General features: G+C 39.4%; 1 protein-coding gene across 4 annotated transcripts in view; it reads left to right on the forward strand.

Annotated features, from left to right (window-relative positions):
• Positions 1 to 19,332, forward strand: part of LOC109967166 (copine-9-like) — a 112,092-nt gene that overhangs the window by 76,954 nt on the left and 15,806 nt on the right. For 3 of the 4 annotated variants that reach the window (XM_020612542.1, XM_020612540.1, XM_020612541.1), the window contains 8 exons: positions 11,015 to 11,078; positions 12,237 to 12,340; positions 14,345 to 14,449; positions 14,926 to 14,967; positions 15,246 to 15,321; positions 16,500 to 16,553; positions 16,787 to 16,848; positions 17,951 to 17,997. In XM_020612542.1, coding sequence (XP_020468198.1) covers positions 11,015 to 11,078; positions 12,237 to 12,340; positions 14,345 to 14,449; positions 14,926 to 14,967; positions 15,246 to 15,321; positions 16,500 to 16,553; positions 16,787 to 16,848; positions 17,951 to 17,997 — 554 coding nt within the window. The other variant, XM_020612543.1, reaches the window with a different exon arrangement.

The raw sequence follows: 19,332 nt of genomic DNA on the forward strand, positions 1-19,332 counted from the left end.
GGGGAATGACAAAAAATGTTTGAGAACCACTGCTCTAAGGTGACATTAAGGTAGTCCTCAGTAACAGTGGAGACTCAGGTGGAGACCAATGGCAGAGCCAAGGGGGTGGCCAGGGCTGGCACCAGCCACACCCATAATCTGATTGGGCACCCCTGCCAGAGTCAAAATGTGATGCCTGTCAGTATTAATGAATAGAAAATTATGAAAAATTGGGGGAACCATTGTGCAGCAGTAACCTCATTGGCTGGGACTAAGCAACGAGCGCAGCCAGTGCTGGCTAAAGAAAGTACAATGTGTCTTATTTTTACACAAACTATTTTATTCATAATAATGTATCATTTGTTATTACATAGAATTAGGGGTTTAATTTACCTTTTACATGTATTTAAATTTCTGAATTTGACATGTTCAAAATAAAACACAGTGTTATATTACTCTTAAACAGTCTCACTTGTCTATACCAATCACACTAGAAAGATGTTGGCCAGCCTGATTATCTCTAGTGGTCATCATTACCACATTCACTAATTAACATTGAGTATGTTTGATTTAGTTGTTGGCATTTCCCATTAGGAATTCCAGATATTCAACGACAGACTTGAGGTGTTTGACTCCACCCAGTGAGATTTAACTGAGTAGTGCTTACTTTTTAAGCTATATACAATAAAACTGAAAAAATCAATTTCTCCCTCTCTCATTATGTATCTGGCCGTCTCCCTCACACACACAGAAACCATCATTGTCTGCCCCCTGTGGTTGGCTAGACTTCCACCGTCACCTGCCATCTGGCATGGCAGTTCACTGTCTCATCTGGCCTGCTCTGTTTGACAGGGAGGAAGACAAAACACTTCTGCTGCTCTTCCTCTATAGAGAGCACAAAACCTTATTAGTCTGAAAATTAAATATGCAACATTTAATCTTTTCCGTGCTGCTGCTGTGATAGAAATTTAGTGAACCTAGTCTGTCAAACTGCTAAGCTTCCATGGCATGTTTCACATTAAATCTCAGAAAATACCATACTTAGCCCTTATTTGATTCTTGAGTTATGTCAAAATATGTGAAGAAAGATGTAAATGTACTGTATACAGATATAAACTATTCTTAGTTTTATCAGTACCTATTGGGAAAATATCTGTCTCATAGCAGATGAGTCAGCACAGATTCACAAGTGTGCATCCTCCATTTGGCAGGGATTAGTTGTTACTTGATCTTGTAAACCAAAGATCTGTTTGCAATTGGATCTGTTTGAGCGAGCGGAAATTATCTTTGAGCTAGTTCCATGCTTGCCAGCATGGAGCGTCTTGGCAGATAATGTGACAGTGTTGTTCTGTAACAGTCAGAGACTTAGACAACACCTCTAATCTGTTAGCGACAGCACTTGTTGAAACAACAAAGGGACTGGCAATAGCAAAATAGAGCTCTTGCATAAGATCATCAGAACAGTGATGAGACAGTTTTTTGCTGAGAGAGTTACAAAAACATGACGACATTTAGAAATATATTTAATACTTTTTCAATTTTTTTTCATCTACAATTAAACCATAAAATCAAAATAAAAGTCACATCAATGCCATAAATATAAAAACTATAGAAAGTAACAGTAATGTCAGTGATTCAGAGGAACTACTTTTTTGCTGTTTTTTAACAGTTGTGATAACATTAGTCATGCTGTCCTCAGGGATCCCCCTGCTCTGTGTCATCATCACATTAACTTCCCCAATAGAATAAAAACAGCAGTGACTTACAAAACCATTGATGGCATATGACGCTGGTGCACCTTACATTGTATTGGCAACAGTATAGAATCCCCCTTTTCCAACACACCTTTCCCGACTTTTTAAAGGCACAAACTTTTTGACCGGTCCTTCTGGGCAAGAATTCCAGAGACAAGTACAAAGAGAAAACAGGCATCATCCTTGTAGCCTTTCCTCTTGTCAAATGAAATAGAGAAGAAGTTTGGTATACTTCAGCAGATGTTACAGCCAGCTCTGCAGCTTCTCCTGTCATACCGTTGAAAGCAGTAGGAATTATTTTCTCTGGCAGTTATTATTTTTCAGGCTGTCTTTTTGAGATCCTCATTATCTTTGACAGTGGGATTCTGGGAGGTTTGACAGATGATTTGATCCTCAGTCCATTTCCACAGTAAAGACATCAGGTAATGCTTTCAACTCATCATTTGTCAGGACTTTATAAATTTCCAAACATATTACCTAAGACATAAACTGCACGCTGAACACTTTTAGTGCTAACTCTGACACATTATAAGTGGACTTAAAAGCCCAGCAACATTAAGGCCACAAACAATCCACAATGCATCACTCTAGGACAAACACGTTCCATTGAAAAAGCATATCTGTTTTGTGAACACATTATTGTGCACATTATTGTGTTTCTGTCCACCTGGTGAATGATATTGAGACATTCATCTTATACTCCTTCTAAACTGCACAGTTCTTTCCGATGTCTGTGTCCATCCATTTCTGTAACCTTCCAAAAACTCACAATCCTACCAGAACTATTGTACTTCAGTATTTTCATTTGTCACAACTATTTGTGGACCTTTTGATATGAACAGTCAAGTGCAGCATTATGTCTGTCTTCGTGGAGACACCTGGACAGAGTGAAAATATTTGTCATTATTCTCGATTTTAAGTATACTCAAAAATAACACTGTAAGACTGAACCAAAACAGTAAAGTTCTTAGCCAGACATCTAAACAATGAACTGAAACTGAAGATTCAGGTCATATTTTCTGCCAGTTGATGACTAAGAATGACCCCTTTCACTTTGTCATATTGTGGAAACCACAGAGTCCGTTTCTGTGATTTTTATGTTTCACATCACGTAGATTCATGCAAGTGTCCCTGAGGAAAAGCATTGCTGTATAGAGATCAGGTTAGGCCCCATGTGTCAGAAGGTCACACTGTGCTGTTTGTGTAACAGCGATGTCACATTCAGGATAAGATGGTGGTTTCCCTTTGCCTTCTCTGTCACATGTTGCCCCAGTTCATACAGTCATGTCACTCAACGCTCTTATTCATTGGCGCTCCACGTGTGGTGACTGGTCTTTGTTTTACTCACATACAAACAAATTTCATTTCAATTCACATGTGCTTTACACACATGTGTTAGAACTAGAAGTCCTAGTTCATTAAGGAGAGAGGAAAAAGAGTTTTCTTAGATGTATGCCTGATTTAGTCAAATCTGGATACAGATAAAAATGTCTAAAGAAAAATTCAATGAAAAGGCAGAACTCTCATCCTCATATTATCTTGTCGGTACTCTTTAGCCCTGCATCTGATAGGTTGCAGCCCTGAGATTAGCTGAAGTGTTTATTCATGATGCAGGATGATGTGCAAATCCAGGTCAAACATTTTGCACTTAGTAATTAATTGAAGTTGAAGATGCCAACATACTGCATTAGTACCACAAATATTTGCTTTTATAAAGGCTTTTGCGTCCCATGCCAAAGAGCACCTTCATTATGCTTGTTTGAGCTCTGGATTGAGTATCAAACATCAGCAGTGAGGGAATAATTGAGGGAGGATTGTCTGTTTAAAGTATGATGCCAAAGTAAAGTTGTCATGAAGAAGACAGTATAACACAGTGATGTTGACCCTCCAAAATACCAAAGAGAGGTAGTTTGCCCCACCTCCAGTATAAATGGGGCGAGGCGGAATGGGGGGTTGGAGGTCCACATGAGAGAGCGAGCTAGAGAGTGAATGAGGAAATAAAGCAGCATGAGCAAGAACAAAGTAAATCATAGAACACTTTATTTTATGATAGTTTCACTGTGGTTACATTCTAAAGCCTGCAGAAACACAGCCACACCTCTCCACAACCATGCAGTCAAAATGCACACTTCTGTCTGTTCTGCTCTGCACCTTGTGTGTGTGTGTGGCCCTTTCTTCAACGGCCTGTCACACATCACGATGATGGTGATGGATGCTGGCTGAGGGCCAACCATTGGGATGGTTTGTATGTCTCACATCATTGGCAGCAGTTGGACCCTGTAGGTGGCTTTTTTTTTATTCAGCATGTCAGATCAACATCGGATGTCATTGGTGAGAGAGACCACTTTGATTAGCTTTTCAGGTTAGTGAATCAATGCACAAGAAGAGAACAGTTCGGGAAAGCCCCTTGAGCCTGTCCCTGTAATATCAATGATTTCACCCATTTAGTGCGGTGTTTCCTTGTTTTCATCTCTGTGGCCTCCTTTCTTCCTCCACAACCAAATGACCAAGGGCAGAGGATGGCAGTGTCATTTGTAACTTCTCATCAGATATATTCTTGATTAGAAGCAGCTATAAAAGCAGCACTGGTGAGCGAGAGCTGCTTTATTTACAGTTTGTATATCCACAGTCTAGCTCTTCTTCTTCCCATTTCTTAATGATGAATACAGATACCGCCATGTGCTGGTATTTTTTTCATGCAGGCATAGAATGTATGAGCTAGTCGGCCATTGGCTGTAGCCTGTAGCATGTGTTCAAGTGCCACTTTTTCAACTCAGCTGGCCCAGACAAAGGCAACGTGAGGTGACGCAACAGTTGGCCCACTTCGCTAGTTTTTTTGTGTTGACTCTGCCCAAACAGACACACAGGCCTATAATTGGGTGCATGTAATAGGCTACTGTAATTCCCAATTTTCAGTCAGAAATATATTGAACAAAATCAGGTAATGCTTCATTTGTTTAATTTTCAAAATGATAGCAAAATACACATATTGTCAGACGTCATGACAAGCATCATGCCTCTAGTACCAGGATCCTGGGAGCTGTGTAAAGGGACCATGGAAGCGTCAGTTTGCCAGCTTTCTTAAGTTCTGTGGAAAAGGTTTTGATTGAAGAATCAATAAAGCCACCTTGAAGAAGGGTCAAAATACTGGCAGTTTGTGTAAAAGGGGCAACTGTTTTGCATTCCTACCTGGAAGCTACCCAGTGGCCACTTGCTTGATCACCTGTCCCATCCAGATTTAATCCTATCAGTCTGGCCTGCATCCACAAACAAGCTGAGAAAATAACGTCTGTCCATCAGTGAGATTGTCCTGTATTATTTGTTTAAAATGAAACATTTGTACCCTTGGTGTTCCATGTTCTCTGAGCCAGAGAGACTGGCCTAATCTTGAGAAATTGTTGGGTAGATTCCCATCAGAAAAAAGTAAAACAGGCCAATTACCCATGCATGGCAGTCTGTGAACTTTTCAAATGACAGCTGACACCTCAAGGTTAACCAGTGCTAACCAGTGCTGCATCAAGCCTGTACACTACATCAGTTCACTTCAATAATAGCAGATGGCAGTTCATGACATAGCTCACAGCTGCCTCACATTAGTGATATGTTCTAAGGCATAAACTGTTTGTTATGTTCTTTCATGATATTTTGTGCAAGTAAGTGTGATAGATGTTGCAAAAATCCAAATCAATTCACTCAAACTGGATCTTGTTTCCTTGAGATCATACAATTCAAGCTTATGGTGATATAAACAAAACACTGGCTTAAAAACACAGCTCTAACAAGTCTCTGTGGCCTCTGATGCATCTCATGATATCAAACAGAACAAGCTAAATAATTTTAACATCTAGCAGTGGAACAGCATGTCATTATAATTCAGCAGTCAGCGAGCGGTCAAGGCTCAGGCAATACTCCAGAGTCCAGGCAGTTCTTGTATCTGTTGAGCTCGCTGGCGGGTGTGCAGTTGTACACTGTGTAAATAAATTCATAAATAATTCTCTCACTGTAGCTGCTTGCTACAGCTGGTGGGCACCGTGAGTGAGAGAATCCATCGACCTTAAAACTACATAATGGGGACCGGAGTGGCAACATGGCACAAATTCTCATTGGATTTTACTTTCTTTACAATATTCTTTCTTCCCCGTCTGCCTCTTTCCTCTGTTTGCTTCAATTTTCACAACATGGTCAGTTTGTTTTTCTTCTTCTCTCACCTTCTGTCAGCTGTCTAGCATTTTTGTCTTCTCTTCTTTAATATAAAAGCTAAACAAACCTGTCAATGGTCGTTTTATGGAGCTTATTATTGTTTGGTCTGCACAATCAGTCCACAAAAAGGAATAAAAAGGGCAGCTGTAACACAGAATATTAAAATTGTATTTAATGAAAGTTGAAAAAGATGTCGACTTATTCATTTAATATTATTCAAATCAAGCTGGCCTCAATCACAAATCAATATTATGATGGCATATTCAGAACATTTTTATTATGCTGCAGTGTGTGCTGTGGAAATAAACTCAGCAAATATTTACATTTCACAGAAAAGTGCAATGCTGTGTGTGTCTATGTGTGATGTATTCATGTGTGCATTGTTAAAAAGGAATAGAATTTGAAAAGGGAGTTCTGATATCAAGGCCCAGACAGACTGTGACCGAGCTGTTCAATTTGACTCAGCTGTCAGTGGAGCAGTCAACTGTGGAAACAATGGATGTCCTTCAGTATACTTTTCAAAATGACAAATGTTTCTAGTTTGTCTCTGTTTTTTTGAGCTTTAAGTTTGAGCTTTTACTTACAGAATGAAACCAATGCTGATGGAAAGCAAAATAGTTCATTGACATCAAGTTCTAGAAAACAATAAAATAGTTGGAGTGCTGCTAAAAGCAGATTTTATCACTGCTGGACCATCAGTGGAAATACCTAGGATTTAAAAAAGTGTATCCGAGTGACTGTCCTCATGAAGACTAACTACAGCACTGGTCATTGCTATGGACAGGAAACTGTAATGCTTTAGGTTATAGCCTGAAAATTACAGTACATTTATTTAGCAATAAAAATACTTATTGGGTACCTGAGACAAACATAATTATTACAAGAAAAGAACATCAGAAATTGGGGAATAAAAGGATAACCTCATGTTAATACAGTATGGCCCCATGACTAATTCAACAAATTTTATGATAATGACGGGGTGTAAGGTTAGACCAAGTGTTAAGGGTTAGGGTAAGGGTTAAGGTTTGGTGAGGTTTATTTGTACAGCACCAAATCACAACAACAATCATCTCAGGGCACTGTAAGGTTTAGACCTTACAATATTATTGAGAAAAAATCCAATAAAGCCCCCCGTGAGCAAGCACTTGGCAACAATTGAGAGGAAAAATTTCCTTTCACAGAAGAAACCTCTGTCTCTTAGTGGGCGGCTTTCTGCCTCAACCGGTTCGGGGTAAGTGGACAGAGGAGAGAGAAAAGAAAAGTATCAAGGCACAGCAAACAAACAAACGCTGGGCAGGTTAATGTGGCCAGCTACTGCTCCTCAGAAACATACAGCTCAGGAGCGAAGGTTACCTGCAGAAAGGTTCAGGGAGAGTGGAATGGTGCCATATAAAGAGCTTAGAGCATGATGGGGGGCCCCCAGCAGAACTAAAGGAAGGCTCAGGGTCACCTGAGCCAGCCCTAACTATAAGCTTTGTCAAAAATGACAGTTTTAAGTCTAATCTTAAAGGTAGAGAGGGTGTCTGCCTCTAGAAAAGGCCCCATCATTCACATTGCATATTAGGATAAGCTACAAGCCATGAAATTTGAGGAACTCTCTTTAGACCGCCGCAGTAAAATGGAGGCAGTGATCGGGGCATGGGTATGAACCATTCCTAAAGTGAAGAGTATTCCCAGGACCATGCTGTTTGGAACCACCAGGGCTCTTTATAAAGTTAACTGTCTGGCCAAACTGAACCAGGCAAGAAGGGCCTTGGTCAGTGAGGTGACCAAGAACCCAGCAGTCCTTCTAACCAAGCATGTTTACGTGCACACCATTCAAATATCACAGTGCCTTTGTTCACTGATTCTTTGTCAAGCATCCCAGTCTTCAGTCCTGGCCATGGATAATTCCCTCTTTACTGTACTGATTGTTTTTTTATGTGGTTATGTTTTGATTTTCTGGCTTTTACTTGACCAGTGGATCGATGCCAACATCATGTCTCATGTCTCAGGTGTTTTCCTCTTTTTCCCATCACTCATATTTCTTTCAGCCCTCTTTTTCATCCGTGTGTCATCCCCTCTCTCTGCCTCCTCCTCATTCTCTTTTAACCTCATTTTGTGATTCAGGGAAGTATAAAGACGCGACAGTGAAGCTTGGTCCTTTTGTACCCTGACTGTCACAAAGTTGCCCCTCATTCCTTTGTCTCCTCTATAGCCATACCCTCTGTGTCTTTGTTGGATTCTTCTCTCTTTAGTGGCATTTCAGTAACTTTCACCACAGTCAGTTCAATCTCAATATGTCAAGTTAACAGGAATTCAAATGGAGGAGAAAAAAGGAAGGGGTCAAAACAACCTCTACGAGCTTTACTGCTGACTAGATGGTAATGACTGGGGATGTGATCGAAGGGATACATGAGTGATGTCGGCTAACTTGGTTAGCCTGCTGCCATCATGGCCCTACCCTGAATAAACAGCAGGAAAATGGATCAATGAATGTACTAAAATTATATGGTATTATAATTATCAGAGTATATTTTACTACTAAACACAGTTGTTTTTGATTAAACAGTAATGCAGAAGTGGTAGTCTGCTCGAATCACTTGAGTAGATATTTAATTGCCCAAACTGATTCCTTAATATCATGGACCATGTAGCACTGTAGGGGGTTTTATGAGCTAGTTGTACATGCACGAGCATGCAGGCAACACAAACACATTCCTGTTAGTCCTTTTCACAGCAGACATTTGACCTTCCCTGGAAAAGCACAGGTGTTAATAATAGCAATAACACCTCTGTTCCATCTGAGTGTCCCTGACAGTTTAACAATAAATATATTTCCATCCACCTGTTTTTATGTGCGTTTGTAATTTATGCATACATGAACCAGGTGGGGAATGCTGGAAATCTGAAAAGGACAAAAGAAAATATCTCAGAAAAGTTTTACATTTGGTTGAGGTGGAAGAGTTAATGCATCCATTAAAAAAATGCAACAAAGTGCAATGGAAACAGACAGCATGTAACTTTAGAGCCAGCTGAAGAGATAAAGAGCAACAGCAGGTGAGAACATTACATCTGTCATATTTCCATCATGTGTGTGTCTGCTGGAGGTTCTACTGGAGCAGTAATGAGTTCTGTTTACAGAAGTTTTGAGTAAACTGTACTTGTTGGAGTAGTTTAAATGCAGCACACTGGTGTAAAAAAGAGGATGGGGAATATGCAGTGACTAACAAAAAAGTTTACTTGTGGTCAAGTGGCAGCTATTCAAAAGGTATTTTATAGTGTAACTTCAGAATGATAGAATTTTACTTCATGTACTAGAGGAATTAATTGATTGACGCTGTAAATAATGCTGTTAATAATGTTACCAGGTGTTGTCAAGTGCCAACTAAGATGAAAATCACTCTTTTTTTTTATTTGGTGAGACTCTAGTTTCTAGTTTTTATTTCTTTGCTTGTTTTTTTTTTGCTGCTACATTCTAAATATTTTTATATTCTTATGCTAAAACTTACACAGAAACTGCATGTAGGCATCAATGTGTGCCTACGCAGTAAAGGGCTTTATGAGTAAATGTAGGTTGCTGATGGTTGCAGATGGTCTAATGCGCACACCTCCCAAATCTCAAATACATCTTGAGCTGAACTGCACGTCCACCACACCCATTGGTTGATTTGACTCTGCTTTGACTGAGGTGTAGCTACCTGCTATTTGGTCCACTAACAGGTACTCACATCTCTGAAAATCCTGGAGCAAATTGGCATTACTTGGCTAGACTTACCAGCTATTCTTCATCTAAGTGGTTACTTTCTCACCTGAAAAATATCAACAGGATGAAAATTATAACAGCTTTGAGCCTGATTCAGAATCTTTTTTTTCTTTCTGTACTTTGCTGTGTGAGCAGCCCCATTTGCACAAGTATAAATGCAACAGCTTTGCGACTGTCTCCGAATGGCAGATGCACATTCCCATATATACAGTGACACAGAAGTCTAAATCTGGCTTAACACAGTGGTTCCCAAAGTGTTTATGCTGGGCACCCCCTTTTGTCCATAAAACATGTTTAAGGCCTCCCCACCCTGACCACCATACACGTCAGTTATGTTTATTCATGGCTGCACCCCTTGACTTAACTCTAAGCCCCTGGAGGGGCCCTGACCCCCAGTTTTGGGAACCGCTGTTTGAAATTGAGCAATCTTCGATTTTATTTATTTATTTATTACTTTCTTTTTTGTTAATTTTGTACTTCAGCAGACATACAATGATGACAAGGATTTAATCAAATGTCAGACTTAGACAGTGAAAATTCTAACTTGTCTAAACAGTAGTGTCCAAGTAGAATTAAGAACAGAAACCAGAGTAGAAGGGCAGCAAAAAGGAAGAAGCAGAAAGAAGGGTAGCAGCAAACAAAAAGGGAATTTAAAATAGAAAGAAAGCCTCACTTATTTTTAATAGTTTCAGTAAGACTACAAACTGTACTCTCAATTTAAATCTGACAGTGGAAAATCTTTTAACGAAAGGTTTCAGTGTCTAAAATTAAAAGGAGACCTTTTTCAGGAAAGTTCTTATTTTGTTGTTAATCGGTTTTTCTGTCTAGGATGTGAAAACTGAAGCTCAGTCCCTCAAAATGGCTCAGAATGCAGACAGAGCTGGATAATTCCAAATGCTGTTATGTTCAATTTTGATGAAAATGGTAGCAGTTTAAGAAGTGTAGACTGAAATCACTTTCAAAACACTGCATGAGCCATAGTGTGCCCTAAATGGGCTTTAAATCAGCGGGACTTAGGTGCCTGATTCAGATGGATGTGATTTCGTCTTCAAGCCAAAGGTGTCCTCTTTTGAGAAAACGTTTAAAAAGATGGAAAATGAGTGCTTAGAATAAAATCAACAGTATTCTGTCCAAAATGAACACATTTTCAGAAACTACTTTGAAATTAAAAGATCTTTTTTCTTGTAAATATAATCTGCATGCTGGGCTATCACCTATCATAGTAACAGCTCATAGCTGTGAATAACATCTGCTTGGAAATTGCATTATTTATGTCATGCTACAATTACCCTCTTTCTCAATCTTTCTGCCTCTCTCTCTCTCCTTTCACTCTCAGTGGGATTCCGGGGAAGAAGTGTGGCATCATTATCCTAACTGCAGAGGAGCTCAGTAACTGCAGGGTCAGTACACACACACACACATGCAATGAAGTGTTGCTGGAATATTATCATACTGCATTTTCATTTGTCCTGATACTGTCACCACCTCCACATACAAACACATAGGTAAACACAAATGTACAGAAAACTGTTAAGGATAGGCCGATCTTTAAAAAAACGAATCGTGAAAAATGAAAACAGACGTGCAAGCGCTTAACTTGTAAATCACTACATCAGGCTCCGCACACGCAAGTGTGGTTTATCTGTTTTCAGCTTTGATAAACACTTGATGCTGTGTTACCCCGAACTCTCCACAGTTGTCTGAATGTGTTTAGAATTAACTGTCAAAATGGTGTCTTGCTATCAACTAAGTGATTCTTATCTTCACATAGTGCAATTCCCCTGCCACAATAATATATATTAATACCAACCAGTCAGTCAGATACTAACAGACGTTTCTTCCGTGTGTGTGTGTGTGTGTGTGCATCTACTCCAGAGACCATTATGTGAACAGGCTTATCTTGGATGTGTCTACCATTCTTACTCTCAGGGGGGCAGTTGCTCCTGAAAAAATCCAAATACTCCTCAGAAATTTTGATAAGTGTGTTGTTTCTGTGTGAGAGTGTGTGTAAGTGTAGGTTGACAACCGGTGATCGGTCGGTGACAAGCTCAGGTTTCCCATCACGCCATCCTTCTGGAGGAAAATGGCCTCATTATCAATCCATCCATCCATCCATCCATCATCCATCCATCTTGTCCCAGTCATCTCAGCAGAGAAGCAGGAATAACTCAGCTCCTCATTAACTGCTGTAACCATCATACATATGTATGAAGCCATTCGCTCTGCCTCTCTGACTACATTACAGCCATCCCATAATCAACTCAGTTTCTCCCACTAATAAAGAGTGTAATTTAAACAAAACACAGAATAGCAATTAAAGTAATTTATGTGTGCCTCAGTTATTAAGTCCTTCCAACTTCTGATGTTTGGGATTATGATCCACATTTGCATCACCACTGTGATTGCGATTTTACACTGCGAATTCACAGGATGTTCTGGCATAAAATTTGTTCTGCCCATGTCTCACAAAAACCTGTAACTTCTCCAGTAAGAAATGAGTTGAAAATGAGAAAAAGTTGCATCAGAGTTATTATATCTCTACTTGTCGTCTCCCTCAGGATATTGCTACCATGCAGTTGTGTGCGAACAAACTGGATAAGAAAGACTTTTTTGGCAAGTCAGACCCTTTCCTGGTTTTCTACCGGAGTAACGAGGATGGAACGTGAGTCTCAGCATTCAGGGTGGATTCAGATATTCACCTACAGTATTCAACATTACACCACCCACTGTTGAGATTGTCCCTCTGTGATTATGATTCTATATGTCGTTTGTGTCCGCAGATTAATACAACCAACAGTTACGTATTATAGTTTGGTGGTCTCTAGTGAGGGTAGTGATCATAACATGAGCAAAGGAAGAAGCTAAGTGACGTAGTATATAAAGCCACAAATTCCACTTTAGGAAATGGTTGGCGTGGGTGGCTTGGTACCAAAAACGCAGGACTTTCCAGCAGGCGAGCAGTGTTTAATTTCAGTTTGAAACGTGTCTTTTCTACCTAGCGTACAGTAGTAGTGTTTGTTCCTATACGGAACCAAGCAGGTTGTGTAATTAAACATAATGAAACCGTGATGTTTCCTAATTGCAATGGAATGTTGATGGCAGTTTCCGTGACAAAGTTCTGGCGCACTTGTGCTGCGTTTATCTCATGTCATTTAAATTGTAATAACGAACTACCATCACTAGCACTTACACTTAAATTTCACCAATAAACAGACAGGAAATGCTGCCTATATTTTAATTAGCAACATAACTAGCTACTGGTATTTTGTGGTCACACTAAATAAAATAACAGCATTCATGGTAAAGATTAGCTGAAAGCAGCCTAACTTAAAAATGCAACATCATTGTTCCAAACAGTGAGTGTACAACGCTGTAGCCTAGACAGTCTGACAGTTGGAGTATACGTTAACCGCATTGTGTTGTCACAAAATAAAATAATGTTACAGTTAACTGACACAAAGTAGTCCAGTCGCAGCAGACTTTTGCAGGCAGCCACTGTCTTGGACTACCAAGTGATTTCTAGGGGAACTATTCCCATCCTCCCCATTCTGCTGACATGACATGAACGCAGCATTAACCATATGTTTATGATTGATTGTTTCCATGACAATGAAAGTCCATAAAGCGTGCTGGTTGAATACTAATATACTGTAGGACTGCTACTGGGGAGATGCTCTTATGTATGTGAGAGAAGGGAATGCATGAGTGGTATAGGTTGGAGGACTTGTGTGTATATGTGACAATATGTCAGACTTTCTTGAACTGTTGGAAGGGATGCAAATACCTTATTTGAATATGAACAGATAATGTGCTCTGAACACATTTCATGTATCACATTTATTATCTTTATTTCATTATCTGATATTAAATCCTGAAGTTAGGACCTGCCCCAAAAGTTCATGCAGCATAGCCAAAAGAGCTTTTCATTATTTTCTCAGCTTTCTAAATATTTTTCATAGACACGTTGACACAGACCTACTTCTTGTAAAGCTGTGTTCCAAATACAAATCATGCTTTAGACAGATTGATAAAGCATTTTCTAAATCCCAAAGGGAAATTGCAGAGTGTGTTGCAACAGGCTGTCAGGGGCACCTTGTGACTAATTTGATTGTTGTAGGTATAATAAGGTTAAAATATTTTTTCATAGTATTATTCAATTTATTTTGTGAGCAGCTACATTTATATTCTAGCTATGGGGAGTATAGGCTTGGATTGACACCTTTGATTATTAGATTACTGGGTTACTGAGTGTAGATTGATGGGAGAACTGCAGTTTTATCTGTTTAAAATTTAATCTACAACACAGTGAAGTATGCACAAAGTGAAAGGATCTGATTACCTTCTGAAACAACTGCATATCCATAACTAATAGCACCAATTGTCACATCTGGTTCTCTCCTGCAGCACCACAAATTGCAGCTTATCTCAGTCTTTAAGATTATTACTTCTTTTCACTGCTCTGCCTTGGAGAGATGTTTATAGCAATAAAACTCTATCTGTAATTCTCTCATGTCCCTCACAGATACAATTTAGCAGATATAAAATGATACAACAAAGCATTTTTGGACGCTGCAGATAGATGATCTGTCTTCACAGGTACAATGTGAGCAGTATGAGCATACTCTCCTCTCATTGCCTTACAGTACATCTGTTATTTTGCTGGCAGGTTCACCATCTGCCATAAGACAGAGGTGATTAAAAACACACTGAACCCAGTGTGGCAGCCCTTCACCATCCCTGTTAGAGCTCTCTGCAATGGCGACTATGACAGGTGAGAAAACATTTTACTTGCTTACATATTCAATGAGAGTGAATAAAATGTCATCCTGAAGCATTTTAATTAGCGTTTAGACACTGAAGGAACCTGTAGGTGAAACATCATAATAAAAACAGAATGGCTGTTTACATATGCAACAGAAATTTTTGTCCTGGGAAAGCACACATCAGGCAGCCTCTTATGTGAATGACATCACCTGTTGCTGGGGCGGTCAGAATAATGCCAGCAGTCGGTCTTGGTGTCCCAGGGACCAGCACTGGTGTTATTGAGACTGACTCAGCTTACCCACAGCGCTGTGGTATACATTCAAAGTAGTCGCTTGCTGGCAGGCACACACTGCATACAAAAGTGCATACAGTGCCACTCTTGCAGTAACATGAACTATCCTCTACTTATCCGTGATATTTTATAGGTTTTTGAAAATTATTAGAGCAGAGCTTTACAAGTAAGACATTCTTTATTTATTTCAGGACTGTGAAGGTAGACGTCTATGACTGGGATCGAGATGGAAGGTAAATGCATGCACTCATCAGAGCATCTAAGACTACTAACAGCAGCCTCATGATTCACACTGGCATCTTTCAAATGTCAGAAGGAAATGAAATGCTTTGCAACATTTGAAGAGTTTTTGCTTTAGAAGTGGTTACATGTCAAAGAGAGTGTCCAGGGAGAACAACCGCAAGATTGACAGGAACAGACTGTGAAGTAGTTGTGGACAGATACAGTTTAACCTAGATGGTAAAGTATGTGTCTGTGCTCGCCTGTTTGTGTGGGTATTGTTTGTCTGTAGCCATGACTTCATCGGCGAGTTCACCACCAGCTACAGAGAGCTGTCCCGGGGGCAGAACCAGTTCAATGTCTATGAGGTGAGATACGGCAAGGGGCTGGTTTGTTGTTTCTTATTTTTTTAGTCATATAAAGACCTTGTAACTTCAGTTTAGGCGATTTCGATATTTGAACTTCAACTAGCAGGCTCACCAAAGCTACAGCTCGCTTTTGCAATCTCTAGATACTTTGCAACCCATCTCTGCAGGTCCCTGTCATTTGCCATACCTAGTTTCTTTTTTTCAGTAGGGCGAGCAGCACCCTTGCAGCCCCTACAGAAAACATTTCTATAAGTACATACGCCAGATTTTAACCTGTTGCAATTTACTGTAAGTTGTCTTTATAACAGTCAACATTTGGGAGGACACATTGTGCTGCTGACTTTATGTTCGACACTAAAAGAGAAAGCTACCAAGCTAGCTATACTAACTTCCACTTTTCAAGTGAAATCTACCCATTACGCCGATGTTAGAACTGATTGATGATCAGTGATGGTAAAGCCAGACTGTCAGATTTCACAACTAGCAATGGGTGGTGCTGTAAGCTCAGGGAAGTAGCTGCACTGGCCCGTATTTTGAATCATGTACAGGGTTAAGCAACACAAGTCCTTACAAACACCATGAATATCTGAACTGTAACTGTAGGCTACCATTTACAATGTAATATTCTTACTAATGTGAATTTTATTTGCAGTTTGACTTTAATGAGGGGATGCAATAAGAACCAAGTAAAGTAGTGATGCTTTGGGAAGAAGCTGTGGTCACTGTAAATGAAACTGTCCAAACCAAATCACTAGTTGACAAGAACTGTTTATTAATCATGCTGAAGAGAAAATCTTTAAAATAACTAAATGCACATATCAATCATTAGCTAACTGTCGAAGTGCTAACTCCAGTTTAATGCTACAACAGCATAATGAATGAAGAAATCATGTCATTAATAAACATCTGTTCTAAAAGAGAAGAGAATGTACTTATCAGACTTGTGATGATGGATGGTTGGGTAGTTTAATCTCTTCACCACTCACATTTTTATCATCCCTTCCTTCTCTATATACACACACACACAGTTAAACATAATATCAGTTTCAGTTCACAGGCTGCTGGTATTATCAGGAGTTTGTTGAATTATTCATGTTCATTTTTAAACATGATTCCAGGTAAAGTGGTTTTACAAGTACCCTCTAGATCACTAACTTATATTTCCCCATCACTGGCAGGTTTTAAATCCCAAGAAGAAAGGCAAAAAGAAGAAGTACATCAATTCTGGAACTGTGAGTACTGCACACCCACCTCTCCTATATCTGCATTTCATTTCCTCTGTATTAGTATTTTATGTTTTTATATTTTTTTATATATAGTAGGTATCATCACCTCTTACATCTGCTTCTGTCTCACTGACGCTTTTCCTATCTGGCCACCTGTTTGTTGCATTGCCTTCTTGTTTACCTGGCCCTGGTCCCTTCTCCACCCTCATTCTATATGTCTGTGTGGATGTGTTTGCCAGGTAACTCTGCTGTCCTTCAAAGTGGAATCTGAGTATACCTTTGTGGATTTTATCCGGGGAGGGTGAGTGGAATAACGATTAGCCTCCTCTCATAGTGACTGTCAATGGCCACCGTTTTTGTTGGCTGTGTCTTTGTGAGTGTGTTTGTGTGTGCAGAGTAATCTAGATTGAATTTCCCAAAAGCTCTTTTGTGAGCATCTTACTGAATTCATATAGGCTCTGAATGGGCAAGGTTTTGGGGAATTTTGCATTGAAAAAGCTAATTCTTAAATGCATACTCTTTTTTATTTACTGGTTCTATGTGTGTTACCTATTTAGACCTTTAGGACAGTGGACAGAATATTATCCACATATACCAATAAGCCAGTAAACTGATTGTATTGCAGTTGATTGTGTTGGTGTGTATGTGTGTTGGAGATACAATATAATGTAGGGATGTAACGATATTTGATGATTTCACAATATTGCAAAAGAAAATTTTCTCATTACCGTCATGAGATTGTTACAGTATTTACCAGGATGTTACATATGGTTATTTCGTTATTATAACTGTGTTCAGGTTGCAGAATTTGAAACTGACAGCGATTGGTTGCTCCATTGTCAACCTTTTCAGCTATTATGTGGCAGCATTTCAGCTTCTTGTTTCAAGAAATTACATGGCTGGAATGGAAAGGAGACTGACAAACAATTTGCAAATACTTCCAGACCAAGACAATGCTACCCCCATTTAGAACCATGGATACATCTCGCAGAAACAGCTGGGGCACAGCTGTGCACTACATTTTAACAGCGATAGGCAAACAGGACACACAAATATAAAACCAAACATTTAGCAACCACCCCTCAAGTCTTTTCTCTTGAAAAAAACAACATTGAGAAACACCCCCAGTAAAGCACAAGTCTCACCTTATGTGGCTTGTCCTAGTATATTTTGGCATCTTCTTCTCCTTGTTGTGTTGTGCTCAGCAGCAATTTGCTCACTACTGCCCCTAGTGGCCTAGGGGATAGCCACTTCAACTGGTCCAGTGACAAAGAATCCAACCAACAGTCGACACAGCCACAGTCATCGTATCGTTACATCCCTAGTATAGTGGTTATGAAGTATACTGAAGTGTGATGCTTATTGTTGTTTTTCTGTTTTCCATTTTGATTCCTGCTTTATAGAACACAACTGAACTTCACTGTAGCTATAGACTTCACAGCATCCAATGGTAAGTCATAGTGTACTTTAGAATCGTCACTTGCAAGAATTTTCATTTATTGTAGTGTGCATGTGTGTATCAGAGTATACCTCTTCACTGCCTTCCATCTATTGCATTACAAAGCTCCTATAGACCGAATGTAATCCTCCCAACCCATTCAACATTACATCAAGCATGATGCAAAACTTGCACAATTTGCAGAACATCTTTATGAACTGCCAGCCATGAATCGGTTGCAGTACATAACTGATGGTAAAGGAATTGTTTAACATTTGGGGAAAGATGCTTATTAACTATTCAGTGTAGCTGTGACTATTGGGTAGTATAGTTTAGGCAGTAACCCTTCATAAAACCCCAAATTGTCATTTTTAGCCATACTAGCAGCATGGCAATGCTGATCTCTCTGTTGGTCAGTCCAGTCTCAACTAAAATGTGTGAACAACTATCAGATGGATTGCCATGGTGTTTGGTACAGTGATCACTGGTTCGCTGGTGAACCTCGGACTTTTCTGCTAGGTCCACCAGCAGCGTCTAAGTTTTCACTTATTTTGTGAAATGTTTCAATAGCTACAGAATAGATTTTCACAACACTGCTGGTGCAGATATTCATCAACCCCAGAGGATGAATCCCAGTGATGTCAGTGACCCCTTTTTTCTAGTTCCACCATAAGAGTGGTATTTGTGGTTTTGAGTGAAATGCCCCAAGAACTATTGGATCAGTTAGCCCACATGAATCAAGTTGACAAAATAATAGAAACATTTGCCAGTTAACAATTCATAAACAAGTAATTGATTGAATGAAGACCTCTCTAAAACAGAGCATAAACTGAACATTATCACCTTGATGAATAAAAGATTTACTGTGGGACTGTTGCATTAGTTTTAGCTTAGTGTTCTGGAAAGAAAATCAGTTATAGTCTTGGTAAGCAGTTATTAGTCTAGTAATGTCAGTTCAGTAAGGTTGAGGTTAAACAGGCTTGTTCCAAATGTGTTACTAGGCAAGGTGTTTTTTTTTTAGCTTTCTTTTTTGACAAAAACTCTACAAGCTGGAACCACTTGAAAATAGTTACAAAAATATAACACTTGAGCTGGATATGAATGAATCAGTTGTATTTAATAAAATACTGTGCTGACCGTGCAGTATGATTGGCTCTTACCAGGAAAATCATTATTTTCCACTCCAGTGACACAGAAGAGAGCAGTTGTACTGAATATTATTGCTGACAGGTAAGAATTTTCTTTGAGTGTGAAAGGCACTTGTCCCATTTTCCCTCTGTAATGCAACATGACCTTTCTTCATTTTCCATTTTTCATGTCCTGATGGCGGGGACACCGCTGTCTTGA

Source organism: Monopterus albus, unplaced genomic scaffold (genome assembly GCF_001952655.1).
Source record: "Monopterus albus unplaced genomic scaffold, M_albus_1.0 scaffold126.1, whole genome shotgun sequence".
Classification (NCBI taxonomy): Eukaryota; Metazoa; Chordata; class Actinopteri; order Synbranchiformes; family Synbranchidae; genus Monopterus; species Monopterus albus.